Here is a 15,531-nt window from a genome sequence, read left to right on the forward strand (position 1 = left end):
ATCCAAATGGAATGTGGTAAGTGTAGACCTGTGTGATACTCAGGTGGCTTTCTCTGACATCTATGGAAGGTTTTAATATTGAAGCAAATGTTTCTATAAACCAGTGATTTTTTTTTTTCAACAAAAGTACTCCTGCAGGAATCAGAGTAGATCCACTTGGATCTGTATTCCATTTTCCAGCTCCATAGCAGATTTCACTTTGAAAAGGGGTTGCTTTTGTGGTAGATCATGTGTTTGGGCTTAAATAAAGTGTCTAAAACAAAGGAGGCCTATTTGCAACAGGGGGACATTGAATATGAGCTTAAAAAATAATAAAGAATCACCAAATATTTAATAAGTACCTAGTATATACCTGGCACTGTGCTGGACATTGGATTTATAGCAGGAACAAATAGAAACAGCTCCTGCCCTCCTGGAGTTTTGAGGGGATGATGATTACATGAAAAAGTCTGTAATTACAAACCGTGGTCAGAGGTCTGAAGGAAAAGCCATGACATGGTTAGAAATGAAAGCAGAACCCTTGGATGTAGAGTGAGGGGCGAGGCAAAGCTTTCTCTGGGGTCACATTTGTGGGGAGGCCCTGAGCTTCTGCAGAAGAGCATGTGGGAAGGTGAAGGTGGGAAAGGTGATGTGAATGTCGGAGGAGCGGAGACAAGGCCATGTGCTGGGAGGGCAGTGAGCAAGGGCCCGGGGCCATGAGACCAGCTGGAGAGGGAGGCAGGGCCAAACAGGTGGCCCCTTGTAGCCCATGCAAGGACTTTCTGGGCTTTGCTGAATGCAGGGGCAGGCTATGGGAGGATCTAGGCAATAAACAGATGTGATCAGACTTAGTGTTTATCACACTGGTTGCTTTGTGGATCACGGATTGGAGCGGAGGAAGGAGGGGAAGTGGAGTGTCCAGTGAACAAAGTTCTGCGGGAGTCTGATGGAAGTTTGGACTGAAGGGAAAAGGTGGGCAGACACCAGCAGATGTGTTTTAGAAGGAGAATTGGCAGAGTTAATGATGGAATGTGGGGCATGAGGGAGAGGGGAAACCCAAGGAGTTGCCAACGTAGGCAGGCTCAGAGCATGTGCTCATTTCTCTTGTAACAGCTTGGTGGTAGCCGGGGAACACAGTGTGGCACTGTTTTCTAAAGTTTTATACTTGGGATAAGATTCTTTACCATGGCTTTTGTTTAACCAGAAGGTGACTGACTCTCAGGGGTGATCTGTTATGTAGGGATGGGAAGAGGGAAGACCTATCCTTTGCAATTCAAGAATTTCTGTGAAGTGGATCCTTCTTATTCAGAAGAGGAGAGTCCTGCTTATTAGACAGTCCATTTCACCAGTGCTGTTAAGGGAAAGTGGGAGGGTGGGAGTGGGGAGCAGCGAACCCTGAACCTCAGAATAACAGTAACGTTCATCTTTCAAGGTTTATCAGAGATTTTACAGAAATAACACCAATTGGCGAAGGTGGATTTGGCCAAGTTTTCAAAGCCAAACACAGAATTGACGAGAAGACTTATGTTATTAAATGTGTTAAATATAATAACGAGTAAGTAGTAATATTTTATTTTTTTGAATGGGAAGGTGTTTTGAACCTGCAACTATTCTTTTTTATGTATCTCTCTTCTGCACTAGCGTATTATTATTATTTTTTAATCCTCCTTAAAAATGTCATTCTACCATGAGGAGCTTGGCTTACTCTGAAATGATCTCACTTTACCGTGGTTACTTCAATTAAAAAATGGATATACCACTGATCATCCTTTTGAGGCTGTCTTGATGAAAACTAAAGTTATAAAATCATTTAGCTTAAGATGACCTTCGAGATTTTGTAGTTTCATCTCCTTATCTTAACAGATGAGGGGACTGAGATCCAAAGATATGAACTGATTTGACAAAGGTAAAAGCTAGTGGGTGTTCGTTGTCTATTATTGCATAATCCACCACTCCAAAATGTCGTGGCTTAAAAACACCTAGTTATTACTATCTCTAGTGGTCCTATGAGTTGATTGTGCTCATCTGGGCCATTCTTCATGCATTTGCAGTTAGGAGCTTGACAAGGCTGGACATCGGAGATGGCTCTCTCACATGGCTAGCAGTGGTGCTGGCTGTGGCTACAAGTCCCACTGGCACTTGTTAACCAGAGCACCTCCACATGGCCCCTTTATGTGGTCTTGGCTTTTCACAGCTTAGTTGTTGGGTTCTGAGGACTGTCCCAGAGCAACTCATCCCAGGAGGGAGCAGTCTTGGAAGTTCCACATTATATTGGTTAAACAGAGTCACTAAGAGCAGCTCGAGGGGAGGTCAAATAGACTACTTCTTACTCTGAGGAGTGAATGCAAGTATGTGGAGAGAAGGAATTCATGATGACCATATTGGACACTATCTATTGTGGTAACAAAGTGGAGATTTAGAGCTCATCCTCTGGAATACCAGTCTGCTGTATTCCCACTATATACCAGTGCGTCCCGTGTTTGTCTTACGTATTATCTGTGCCCTTCCCAAGCCCCACCCCACTCCAATTACTGGATAGCAGAACTCCTTCAGGAAGGAAAACACAGAGGAAGCAGGTCTTAAATCACATGTTCACCAGTCTTGCTTGTTGTTTTCTGGCAGTTGTTAACTATTTGTAACTTGGCCAGACTGATCCCTCAAGGACTAGAGAAGGAGATGGAAAAGGGATATGGGTGAAGGAAAATGACATGAGCAAAGGAGAAGCAGGCATGGTGTCCCAGGTGTTCTTCATCCAGTTAAACCAACCTACTTTCTGTCCCATGGACAGAAAGCCTTGCAGTTGAAATACCTTCATACCTACTCGGCATCAAAACAAGGCTTTTTCCTTCTTCATCGTTTTGCTTAACAGAAATGAAATACGGTTGTTCCTTCTCTCCCCTAACATCTTTTTTAATGGTCATACTTAATTATGATAAGGGTGCAATGTCTTGGACATTTCTAGTGGCTTCATAAATTGGTAAAACATAAATTGGTGAAAAATACACTTGGAGATATTAATCTAGAGCCATAAAAATGTTTAGATGCTTTGACCCATGGATTTCCTATCTGGGAACCTATTCCAAGGATATTACCCAGATTATGAGAAAAGCTATTCAAGAAGATAAAAATCACAATCACAATGTCATTTATAGCAGTGAGAAATTAGAGCAAACAAAATATTCAGCAATGAAGAAATGATTAAGTATGTTTTGTTCTCTCCCCTGATCAATGGCTATTTTGCAGTCATTAAAAATGAGGGTTATGTACTGTAAATATTATACATGAAATAGTATGATGCTGAAAGTTGCTTTAGAATAATCCAGGGGGAAGATGAGGAAGTAGGTAAGAGTATAAATGAAACAAGATTGGCCAGGAGTTAATAACTGTTTTATCTGATGAAACAGTGATGGCCAGGTAGGGGCTCATTCTACTATTTCCTCTACTTCTTTATACTTTTGAAATCTTACATTAAAAACTTTATACATGATGGTTATACAGATTGTATAATAATCAGGAAAATTTTAAAGCTAATACATTATATAGAAAAAAATAGGATAAAAATATACCCTATAATTACAAATATGTAAACATGTATATGAAGAAAGACTATAATAAATAATCTAAAATAATAAATGATTATGTTAGAATTGTGTTGACATGAGTAATTTTTTTCTTTATTTTTATAAATTTTACATCATATAGAACTTTTCAAATTAAAAAAAGAAATTATAAAATGTTTGCTTATTTTCTCATCCTTGAAATCACAAATTTATTTATTCCATTTGGCATAGAATTGTCATAGCTCTTGACTACACATCCCTGTAAAGCTTCCACATTGTGCAATGAAATTTCAGTCTCTCTGCATAGATCACCGCTTTGTGTACTTTCGCCACACACTGAAAATTCTGAATTAGATTCTTCATGCTGCTTGTGTTACCTACCACTTCTGCCCAAATGGGGTTTGCTTATGAAATCCAAATTGATTTTAACACGTCTAAATAAAACATAGTGGATGATTTTTTTTAGCTCCCCCCCAGAAAAAAAAATTCCATCACTGGCAGTTCACAGACTACTACGTATGACTTTTAAACTGTGATGTTTAGAATAATTAAGTTACTGTTTTTTTCTCTTATGTTGAGAGTGAGAACAGCTGTGTTTTTTCTGTGTGTTCACTCTTTCCTTTTGAGCACTGCTGGCTTGCATTCTAAAACTCAGTGTGGAAACCATGGTGACTGTTTAATAAGGGAATATAAGTAGTTGTCTGCTGTTGCTCGAGGCGTTTTGTTGTTGTTATCAGGGATGGATACTGACGCTTTTGTGTTCCCTGTTTCTTTTAACTAGGAAGGTAGAGCGTGAAGTGAAAGCTTTGGCAATGCTTGATCATGCAAATATCGTTCACTACCACAGTTGTTGGGATGGGCTTGATTACGATCCTGAGCAAAGCATAAATTCTTCAAGGTAACTAAAAGGAAATTCCCATAGTCATAATGGGATAGAGGAAACAGTCATTTACTATGTGTGGGCCACTGGGTAAGGCCATTAATTATTACATTTAATAATCACAGCCAGAAACATTGAGACACTGTTATGCCTCCATTCTACAGGTAAGGAGACAATGAATAGTCTTTTTCTTGCTCCAGACTTGCTTTAAAAAACCTTTTTTTAATTGTCCTCTGTGGTTTTTGAAATCTCAGGTTTAGCTTTCCTGACTCTGTTGTTTAAGGTACAGGCTTGCTCCCATGCCCTGACTTCAGTCCAGGCCATAAACGCAGTCTTGTGAAGAAGGTTTGAACTTGCTGTCTATGCTGCATTTGGAGGCTCCCCTCCTTCCTCCACTGCCAGCCCTCTTCTGTCCCTCTCACCTGGTTGGCAGGGTGCAGTCAAGGGGCCTCTTCTGAATGCAGTTATACCCCTTACGGTCAGGTGGTGGGCAGTGAAAATAATTCCAAGACCCTGAGCTGTGACGGGGGCTCCCTCCCCTCAAACCTTGCATTACTGACGATTTGTCTCAGATAAGCCACTGCAAAGGGACTGAAGGGTTTTAAAGAGCTGGCGCCTCCCTTGGAAAGTCACCCATTGTTTCTTGGAGACAGTCCTTTCAGTATAATCCTGAGGCCACTGTGGGCCTGTTCATCACCGTCTCCACACCATGTAATTGAGAACCTTATCATCGGTTTCAGAAGTACCATCAACATACAGACTTCTTCAGCTTTCAGCAAATTCCTGGCTACCTTTTTCTATTTTCTAGCCAATATATGCTCAAAGAATTTAAATTAGTATTGAGGCCAACTTAGTTCAGGAAAAAACCCAAAAGCCAAAACCAAAACAAAAAACCATGGTTAGCAAAATCAGTCCTCCCTGCTATACCTCATAGCAATTTGTTGGCACTTTTCTTAAATTCTTATCTACGTACTATTATTTTAGGTTTGTTTTTCCTTTATCTCTGTCCTATTAAACTATAATCCTCATGACAGCAAAGATAGTGTCTAACTCACTTTCTTATCTTTAGATGCCTGTTCTGTGCCTTTCACAAAATAGATGCTCAGTAGAGCAATGGTGAATTAAAATGTTTCAAAATTACTGTATATATTAATGAAATTTGGTTTTCTGCAATTCCATTGTATTTATGCTTCTATTCCTATCTATTAGCAAAGATAATCAAGGACCTTCAGCAACAAAGAATGGGCAGGCTGCTACTTTATAACTTAGCTAAACAAAGCTTTGGATACCTGGGAATTTATGATTTAAATAAAGACTGGGTTATAATGTTTTGATTCAAATTTGTTATATTTAGGTTTGTTTAGAGACATATTTTGGCATTTTTAAGAAGGTGCAATTTTTTCAATGGAATTTTAAGTGTATTTTTTAATAAATTTATTTGTATTGCTACTTCTAACATACTGTGAGTTTTATACCCAGATCAAAGACTAGGTGCCTTTTCATCCAAATGGAATACTGTGATAAAGGGACATTGAAGCAATGGATTGACAGGAGAAGAGGCAAGGAACAAGACAAACGTTTGGCTTTGGGATTCTTTGAACAAATAACAGAAGGAGTGCATTACATACATTCAAAACAGTTAATTCATAGAGACCTTAAGGTAAGTGGAAAAAGTACTTTGTTAGGAAATGATAAATTAGTTAATTTAAAAGTCTATCTTCTTTAGTTTTAGAATCGATTGACAGTCATGAGGAAATAACATCTCTGATCCTCTAAAGTTAGAATGGATCTAGCACTTGCCCCAAATACCAATCTATAGAACCACGCAGAAGGTCTCCAGGGCTGTAAACTTATGGAGACACTGAGCTCCACAGGAAGAAGCTCATTCACTTCTGGTTCTATTTGTCATCCTGGCTGAGAGTCACACCCCAGTTGTAAACACTAAGAGCTTTAGTATACTGAACACTTGTGCAAATAATTATTGTGGCTGGCACAGCCAGCTGGCTGCTCTGTCCCTGCCTCTACTGCTTCTCAGGCTTGTCTGAGAGGCAGAAGGGACTCTGGTAACTGGCTTTGGGAACATGGGTCTCTTAACCTTTCAGTCATTACTCTTGAGGGCAGTCACAGCCACTAGGTCCAGAGTCTAGAATTTCCTTGGCATTTGGTTAGACATCTGTGCCCCATGATTGGAAAATTGCAGTAACCCAAACCTTGGAACATGTAGCATATCTTTGTATTTTCATTTTCTTCGGGCTTCCTAGCTTCTTTTATGGTCTAGTTGAGCAGTTTTCCCATTTCCTCCTCAAAAGTGAAAGAAGAGAGACAGAAGAGCTTTCAGTCTCTCCTCCATACTCCCTGTGATTTGCCTATGCTTATCACAGACTGGCCATGCTGAATCCTGTCACCGAATCTTTGCTCATGTTCTTGCATTGGACACTCTCTGCCTGTCCCCTTTGGTACCAATTCCTTTATGAGCCTTTCCCAGTCACTCTGGATCAGACAGAAGCACCTTGTCTATGTGGACCTTGACTCTCTGCTTATCCCACCTGTCTAAAACAGCCGGGAATGAGAAACAAAGCAAAAAGTTCCTTGAGAAAAATAAGCAACCATGTACATAGTTGTTTGTTTGGCCTAGGTAGAAAAAGATGGCCCTTAAGAGGTATTGCATCCTTGGTCTGCCCGGGGGCTGGATGTCTGATGCCTTCAAGTAGGAGTCTACCTCGTTCCAGTATCTTTTTTTAACAGTATCTGAAGGTGTTCTTTGAAGTTGGAATGATATAATGACTCTGTTCAAAAGGTTACATTTAGAATGGCTATACCTACACTTCGAAATAAATCGTAGAGTTAAATAAGAAATTAAACACAATTATCTATTTATATAATCATTTGCAAATAAATTACCTACTTACACAGTCATTTCCTCTACTCAGCAATTTGAGTGTTACCTCCCAGACCCTTGTCAGGATGAGTTAATGAAATTCTGATCGGTGCTCCCTTCTCCCACCACCTGGTCTGCCAGTTCCCTCCTGTATTCCGCACTGCTTGTGCTCCGTGTCGGGGAGTGATCTTTTCTTGTGTCTGCAGAGAATGTTTGCTCTATGTCGGCAGGTGCTCAAAGGTCAAACTTTAATACTACTGAGCCTTCTTTTCATCTTCTTCAACTTCCTAGCTTCACTGCTACAGTTACTGTTTTCTCATATCTGAGAGGAGATATGAACAAAGGTGTGCACCTTATTTTGTGATGCTTTGCAAAATACCTGCTCCTGGTGGCTTTGCCAGAGAACAGTCTTTACCCAATAAAGCCCCTATTCTATAAAGTCGACCAGCATTTACCTTAAGAACCAGACCAAAAATGCTGGTGATGGACACAGAGGTTTGTGGAGTGACGGCTTAGGGCCTGAGGAGTTCAGTCCCCCAATCGGCCCAGGCCCCTCAGTCAGCTTCAGCCCTTATTCCTGTACCTCCTGGATAAAGTTTGCTCCTTTTTTTTTTTGGCCGCAACTTGCGGCTTGTGGGATCTTAGTTCCCCGACGAGGGATCTAAACTGGGCCCCCTGCAGTGGAAGCTCAGAGTCCTAACCACTGAACCACCAGGGAATTCCCAGTTGGCACCCTTTTTTTTTTCGCACCCTTTTTTATGTTCTACCATCCAACATTTTGCCTAGTCATACCATAACTGATTAGACAAAATGTGGCATCATGTTTTTTTCTTTTTAATGAACTATAAACAAGCAATCTAATATTTTTATTAGACAGTCCCATCCAGCTTATATATTTAGACAGTTTCGTAAATGCAACCTCCTATTTCTCAGAGCCAGGCTGTAGCCTTGTGTGGGACCAGCAGTTGTACCTGCAAACCCAACATCTTCCTACACTGTAACTTGAATACAGCAGAGGCACATTTTCTCTCTACATCCCCACAAGTCTACAGGTTTCCGTCCGTGTTACTGGCGGTAGGTTCCAATCTAACCATTAATTGTTCTAATCTAACTGCTGATTTCTGCATGGGCTTTTTCAGGCTGGTTCTTCGAAGCTGCTCTTTCAACCTGCTTGGGCTTACGGTCTCTTCTCTTTCAGTTTCTTTACTAGGCCCTCTCCTAAGTGTTGTCTCCTTGAGTCTGTGTGCGTGTGTGGATAGCCCAACATTGCATTGAAAGTAGCTTTCTCAAGAATGGCAAAATATTAATTTCCTCATCAACAACCTTCATGTTTTCATGGTCTTTAGAATATTGGTCAATACCTTCTACAAAGTTGTGGAATTGTCATTCGGTTCTTCTATTCCTTTTTTTTTTTTCAATCTGCTTAAAGAATTACGTGGAAAAAAAATATTTCAGTGCTACTCATCAGCTTCCAGTTAACTTGATATGCCTTCAAAGATAGAGGGCGAGCCTGCATACTGTTCTCCATAGTGGCTGTATCAATTCAAAGATATTAAAAAAAAAAAAAAGATGGGCTACGTTTGTGAAGAAGTTGTCAGACGCCTGGAGAAATAGACGTAAAGGAAGGCTCCAGGGGAAATTCTGCATATGATATTCTGCAGCATTATTGGGAATGGCCTCATTCTGAGAATCTCAAAATTAGAAAGGATCTTAAGGGTGTCTACTTCAATCCCCATCAATGTTTCCACCAAGTGGGCGTCCAGCCCTGTCTTGAATACTTCGTAGGATGGGGAACTCTCTAACTCCCATTCTTTGGACCACACGATTAGTATATCAGGATATATTAAGGCAAATCTTGTGGTTGTTTTCATCCTCTAGTCCTGGATCTGTCCCCTGGGACCAGGCAGAGTGAGTCCACCTTCCACTTATCTTAAGATATTTGAAGGCAGCTATGCCCCAAGCCTTCTCTGCTCTCAGCCAAAAAGTCCTTACTTCCTCAGCTAGCATTTTAAAGACCGATAATAATAAATTTCCTGTTTTGGGCTTACCTATGTAAGAGTAAATGCCTTATAAGTAAATATAAAAATAGCTGTTACTAAATATGATTTGGATGTGTGATAAAAGTCTTGTCAAATTGGTACTTACAAGTTAAAATTTTTTTTCTGTAGCCATGTAATATATTTTTAGTAGAGACGAACCAAATAAAGATTGGAGACTTTGGACTTGTAACATACCTGAAAAATGATGACGCGCGGACAAGTAAACAGGGAACTAGGCTATACATGAGCCCAGAACAGGTGAGGTCCCCTTCCTTTCTGTTGATATATATTTTTATCTCTTTCATTTTTTTAACTATAAAAATAATAGGCACCTCTCATAAAATTAAAACAGTACAGAAGTAAATAGAATAAAAATGGAAAGCTCTCCTTACCCTTCCTTTCTACTCTTCTCACTAGAGTTTGTGGTTTATCCTTTTAGATCATTTTCTTTGAGTTATAAAAAATATACAGATAAAAATACATATTTACAGAGACTTTTTACATAAAAACATACATAAATACATTTTACAAGATACTATAATGTCATTTTGTGACTTAATTTTTTTTTACTCAACAGTATATCATAATCTTTCCATAGCTGTACAAATAGATTTGACACCTTTTTTTTTTTTTTTTTTTTGCGGTACGCGGGCCTCTCACTGTTGTGGCCTCTCCTGTTGCAGAGCACAGGCTCCGGACGTGTAGGCTCAGCGGCCATGGCTCACAGGCCCAGCTGCTCTGTGGCATGTGGGATCTTCCCGGACCGGGGCACGAACCCGTGTCCCCTGCATTGGCAGGCGGACTCTCAACCACTGCGCCACCAGGGAAGCCCTTGACACATTATTTTTAACAAGTGTATTGTATGCCAAAGTATAGATATACCGGCACGCATTTAACTATTGCCTTATTGATGGGCATTTATTTAGATTGTTTCCAACTTTTTACATTTATAGACATGTTATGTGTCTTCCTCCTTATCTTTGAGTCTAAAAACAAATATTTCGATGATAATCAATGATAGATTCTTTGAATTGAAATTGTTGACTAGAATGACAGGTGCAGTTCAAAGTTGATACATACTATTAATGCATATATGTGGAACCTGGAAAAATGGTACAGATGAACCCGTTTGTAGGGCAGAAATAGAGACACCGATGTCCATACAAACATATGGACACCAAGGGGGGAAAGTGGCCAGGGGTGGGATGAACTGGGAGATTGGGATTGACGTGTATATACTAATATGTATAAAATAGATAACTAATAAGAACCTGCTGTATAAAAAATAGATAAAATACAAAAATTCAAAAAAAATTGATACATGCTGTGAAATTGTCATTCAAAATAAGTGACTCTAGTATGTTCTCCTACTAATGTGTACGAGAATGCCGCCTCCTCCCTCACACTCTCAGTCAGACTATGGAATTATCAGACTGCAGTTTTGGTCACTGAGATGAATGAGGTGTAGCTTAATCTTTTTTTTTTTTTTTGGCTGCGTTGGGTCTTCGTTGCTGCGCGCGGGCTTTCTCTAGTTGCAGTGAGCAGGGGCTACTCTTCGTTGCGGTGCACGGGCTTCTCATCGCGGTGGCTTCTCATTGCGGAGCATGGGCTCTAGGTGCGTGGGATTCAGTAGTTGTGACACACGGGCTCTGTAGTTGTGGCTCACGGGCTCTAGAGCTCAGGCTCAGTAGTTGTGGTGCATGGGCTTAGTTGCTCTGCGGCATGTGGGAATCTTCCTGGACCAGGGATCAAACCTGTATCCCCTACATTGGCACGCGGATTCTTAACCACTGCGCCACCAGGGAAGTCCCTCAATACTTTCTTTATGGCTTCTGGGTTAATCATTTTTATTTTGGAGGTCCTTCCTACCACAAGATTATAAAAATATTTCGTGTTTTTATTGATACTTTAGCTGAATTAATTTTTGTATATATATGAAGGAGTATAACTTGATTTTCCCCATGTGGGTATGAAACTGCCCCATCACCATATATCAAATAGTTAATGATCTAAAATATTCTTTTAAGGAAAATTTATAGAGACAAAAAGTAGAACAGAGGTTACCAGGGGCTGAGGGGAGAGAGGAATGGGAAGTTGTTGTTTCATAGGTACATTTTCTGTTTGTGATGAAAAAATTTCTGGAGATAGATAGTGGTGATGATTATGCAACATTGTGAAGGCACTTAATGCCACTAAATTGTACAAATGGAAATGGTTAAAACGGTAAATTATATATATATATATTTAACACAATATAAATATGCTATTTTATCATATATGAAATTCCCACACACTTATGGATCTGTTTCTGGACTCTATTCTGTCCAGTTGATTTATTTAATTTTCTTCCTCTTTAATATCATCCTGTTTAATTATTATAGCATTATAAAATGTTTTATATTTTAGCATTATAGAATTATTATAGCATTATATAATGTCCTGATAAGTATCAGGACATTATTCTTCAATTAAAAAATGTTCTACCTTAAGCTTATACAGTACTGTATTATATCTCAATGAAACTGGAAGAAAAAAATGTTCTTAGTGTTCACATTTACTATTCCAAATAAACTGTAGAATCAGTTTGTCATGTTCCACAACTGGTGTTGATGTTTGATAGCAATTGCATTATATTTAAGGATTCAATTGAGGGGAATTGACATCTTTATATATTTGAGACTTCTTCTCCAAGAAGTCTCCAAGAAATTGGTATATTTCTCCCAATTATTCAAATCCTCCTCAGTCAGCTTTTGCCAGGCTATGCTATGGTAACAAATGACACTGATTTCCCAGTGGCATACACAACACCAAAGGTTTATTTCTTGCTCACGTGGTGTGATGGCTGCAGTCTTGGCCCAGTTTTGCCCCACGTGATTCCTTCATTCTAGAACCCAGGCTGAAGGAAGAACCCTATCTGAGTATTTCTGTCCTCACTGCAGAAAGCAGTGTCAGAACCTTGTGATGGCTTTTAAGATTCTGCTCCTCAGTGGCATCACTGAAAGTCATTGCCCAGAGCAAATTGGCCAGCTCAAGACAAGCACATGGTGGAGAAGTGTCATGCTCTCTCTGGGAGGCCAGTGCACAATTGGGAGCAATAATATATTCTACCTCAAGGCCACTTTTATATTCTTCAATGAAAACATTCAATGAAAATGTGTTTTTTCTTTATGAATATTGTTCATATTTTTAAAGCTTTTCCCTGGATATGTATCATGTTTTGCTATTAAAATGGGTTATTGGTTATTAGTGAGGCTGCTGATTTTTTAAATATATTTATTTTTAATTGTGGTAAAATACACATAACATAAAATTTACCATCTTTACCAGTTTTAAGTGTGCAGTTCTGTGGCATTAAGTACATTCACACTGTTGTGCTACCATTACCACCATCCATCCACAGAACTTTTCATCTTGCCAAACTGAAACTCTGGACCCATTGAATAGCTCTCCATTCCCCTCTTTCCCAGCCCCAGGCAACCACCATTCTACTTTCTCTATGAATTTGGATACTCTAAGGACCTCTTATAAGTGGAATCACACAGTGTTGGTCCTTTTGTGACTAACTTATTTCACTCGGCATAGTATCCTCAAGATTCATCTATGTTGTAGCATATGTCAGAATTTCCTTCCTTTTTAAGGCTGAATAATATTCCATTGTATGGATATATCACATTATGTTAATCTGTCACATCGATGGATATTAGGGTTGCTTCTACCTTTTAGCTACTTTGAGTATCGCTGTATTGCTGCTATGAATATTGTTGTACAGCTATCAATTCATGAATGTTTGGCTTATATATAGACTCATTACTGTAGTAGGTGGGGCTTTTTTGTTTTGTTTTGTTTGTTTTTTTGGTTGATTGCTTACTGTCTGTTTTCATCTTTTGGGGTTGTTTGTCCTATCTTTTTTTTTTTTATAAATGCCCTTTAAAGATAATTTTTTACTGAAAGGTAATATATCTTTCAAAATACCCCTACTATTTTGTCATCTAAGAAAAAAATACAGTGAGCCGTCTGATGGTTTGAGAGTCTAGAATGAAGAAGGAACACACCTCTTCCTTTGGGGACCATTCAGCATAAAAACATAAGTTTTTTGCAAAGTGTGAAGGTAGAAGACAGTAGGGGACTGACAGCTCCCTTTTAACTCCCACTCTCTAAAATATCTCCTGCATCCTATATTGTCACATTTTATTGAGGAATAATTTATACACCATAAAATGCACAGATCTTAAATGTACATTTTTTTTTTAGTTTTGACAAAGGCATAGACCTGTGAAACCTGCAAGCCTATGAAAATGTAGAACATTTTCCTCATCCTAGAGTATTCCCCTAGACCCCTTTCCAGTCAGTCACTCCTCTCCACTGCCCAGAGGCAACCAGTGGTCTGATTTCTTTTACCATAGGTTAGTTTTCCCTGTCCTTGAGCTTAATAAGAATGGAATCATATAGTATGTACTCTTTTGTATTTGATTATTTCACTCAAAGTAATGCCTGTTGGAGAACCTCTAGTTGTTGCTCATATCAGCAGATTGTTCTTTTTTGTGGCTGAATACTATTCTGTTGTATGAATATACCACAATTTGTTCATCCGTTTTTCTGTTGATGGACATTTGGATTGCTTCCAGTTGTGGAATATTATGAATAAATCTGCTATGAACATTTGCATACAGCTGATTTACTGGGCACGATTTTAACTGCTTCACCTGCTCGTCTCATCTAACCCTGCAGTTAAGCTATGAGGTTAAAACTATTGTTACCTCCATTTTATGGTTGAGATTATTCCCACATTGATGGTGATTCAACTATTTAGTGACAGAGGTTTGAACCTGGGCAGTCAGACTCCACACATCTTGCTAATAAACATACATTGTTGTGTGATACGTTTTGGTCAGATAACTTTTTTGGCTTTAGAAGGCATGGATGTTTATATCAGATGAGTCACAAATGTAAATATACTTTGGTTTCTTCAGATTGCTTGTATAGACTATGGAAATGAAGTGGACATCTTTGCTCTGGGACTAATTCTTGCAGAACTTCTTCACATATGTTCCACTGCGATAGAAACAATGAAGGTAAATAATCTCACAGAAAGAATTAAGCAACAAATATTATTGGCCGTCATGTCCAAAGTGCTGCTGAAAACAGTTATTGCCTCCAGGATGGGCTGGGGCATATTAGTGCTGACTGCAAATGAAATATGAATTTTTATCCCTTTCATGTTTGGGCAACCAGTATTTTTTGTTAAAGATCAAAAACTTTGGTCTTCTTTGGAAGGTGTGTACATCTCATAAAACTGTAGCTGTTTCTTCCTAATTGAGTCACTCTGTAAAATTGTTTTGATTGCCTGCTTTGCATAAGACCCTGTGCTACGTGCTCCAAGGATTATGAAAATAAATAAGCCTTGTTCTCAAGGAGCTTATATTCTAGGAGGAAAGGTAACATAAGACAATGCTGTAAATGTTTTAGGAGAAGGCATGAGGTCTAATGGAAACAGCTAGGAGGGAGGTCTTGCCAGCTGTAGGGATTTAGGTTTCATGGAGACATTTAAATTGAGCTCTGAAGGACTGGTTGACTTCTAATAGTCCAGATTGGAAAGAAGGCCATGTGGAGACAGGAATGTGAAAAGTGTGTTTGGGAATAGCTGGCCGGTGTCATTTTTATTGGAGTATATCAGTCAAGGAAGTAGTGGTTGATGGTACTGGAAAGATATATTGGGGCTAAATTGAGGCAAGAATATGGACTTTCTTGTGGAAGCAGCAGGGAGCCACTGAAGCCTGCATGCAACTGGATATCCTAGTCTGAAGCTCAGTAAAAGGGACTCACCTGGATTCCACAGCCTTCTTCTCTGTAAAACAGGAATAATGAAAGTACCTATTGCATAGGGTTCCAAAAAGGATGAAGGGAGATAATTCGTATGATGCTCTTAACACTTCAACATGCTGTAATGTTCAGGATGGTTATAACATGGGGTGGGTGGAGGAGAGGATTCCTGCTTGCTTCTTGGCTAACGAGATTTTTCAAAGATCTAGAAACATCCCAGATTTAGGGTATCCCCAGCTTTAGTGCTTCCTAAGTTTGTTTTTTCTCCAAAGTGAATAATTTCCTAATGAATATGTATGTTTAATTTTTAGATTCTTAAAGGTCTAAGGGATGGCACCTTCTCAGATGTATTTGACAACAAAGAAGTAAGCACTT

General features: G+C 39.2%; 1 protein-coding gene across 3 annotated transcripts in view; it reads left to right on the plus strand.

The window, feature by feature from the left end:
* The window catches only part of EIF2AK2 (eukaryotic translation initiation factor 2 alpha kinase 2), a 38,270-nt gene that overhangs the window by 15,801 nt on the left and 6,938 nt on the right, over window positions 1-15,531 (plus strand). For all 3 annotated transcript variants that reach the window (XM_030857922.3, XM_060309055.2, XM_030857924.3), the window contains exons 10-15: window positions 1,412-1,534; window positions 4,321-4,437; window positions 5,899-6,079; window positions 9,466-9,594; window positions 14,307-14,408; window positions 15,468-15,521. In XM_030857922.3, coding sequence (XP_030713782.1) covers window positions 1,412-1,534; window positions 4,321-4,437; window positions 5,899-6,079; window positions 9,466-9,594; window positions 14,307-14,408; window positions 15,468-15,521 — 706 coding nt within the window. The remainder of the gene's footprint in view (window positions 1-1,411; window positions 1,535-4,320; window positions 4,438-5,898; window positions 6,080-9,465; window positions 9,595-14,306; window positions 14,409-15,467; window positions 15,522-15,531) is intronic.

Source organism: Globicephala melas, chromosome 12, assembly GCF_963455315.2.
Source record: "Globicephala melas chromosome 12, mGloMel1.2, whole genome shotgun sequence".
NCBI lineage: Eukaryota > Metazoa > Chordata > Mammalia > Artiodactyla > Delphinidae > Globicephala > Globicephala melas.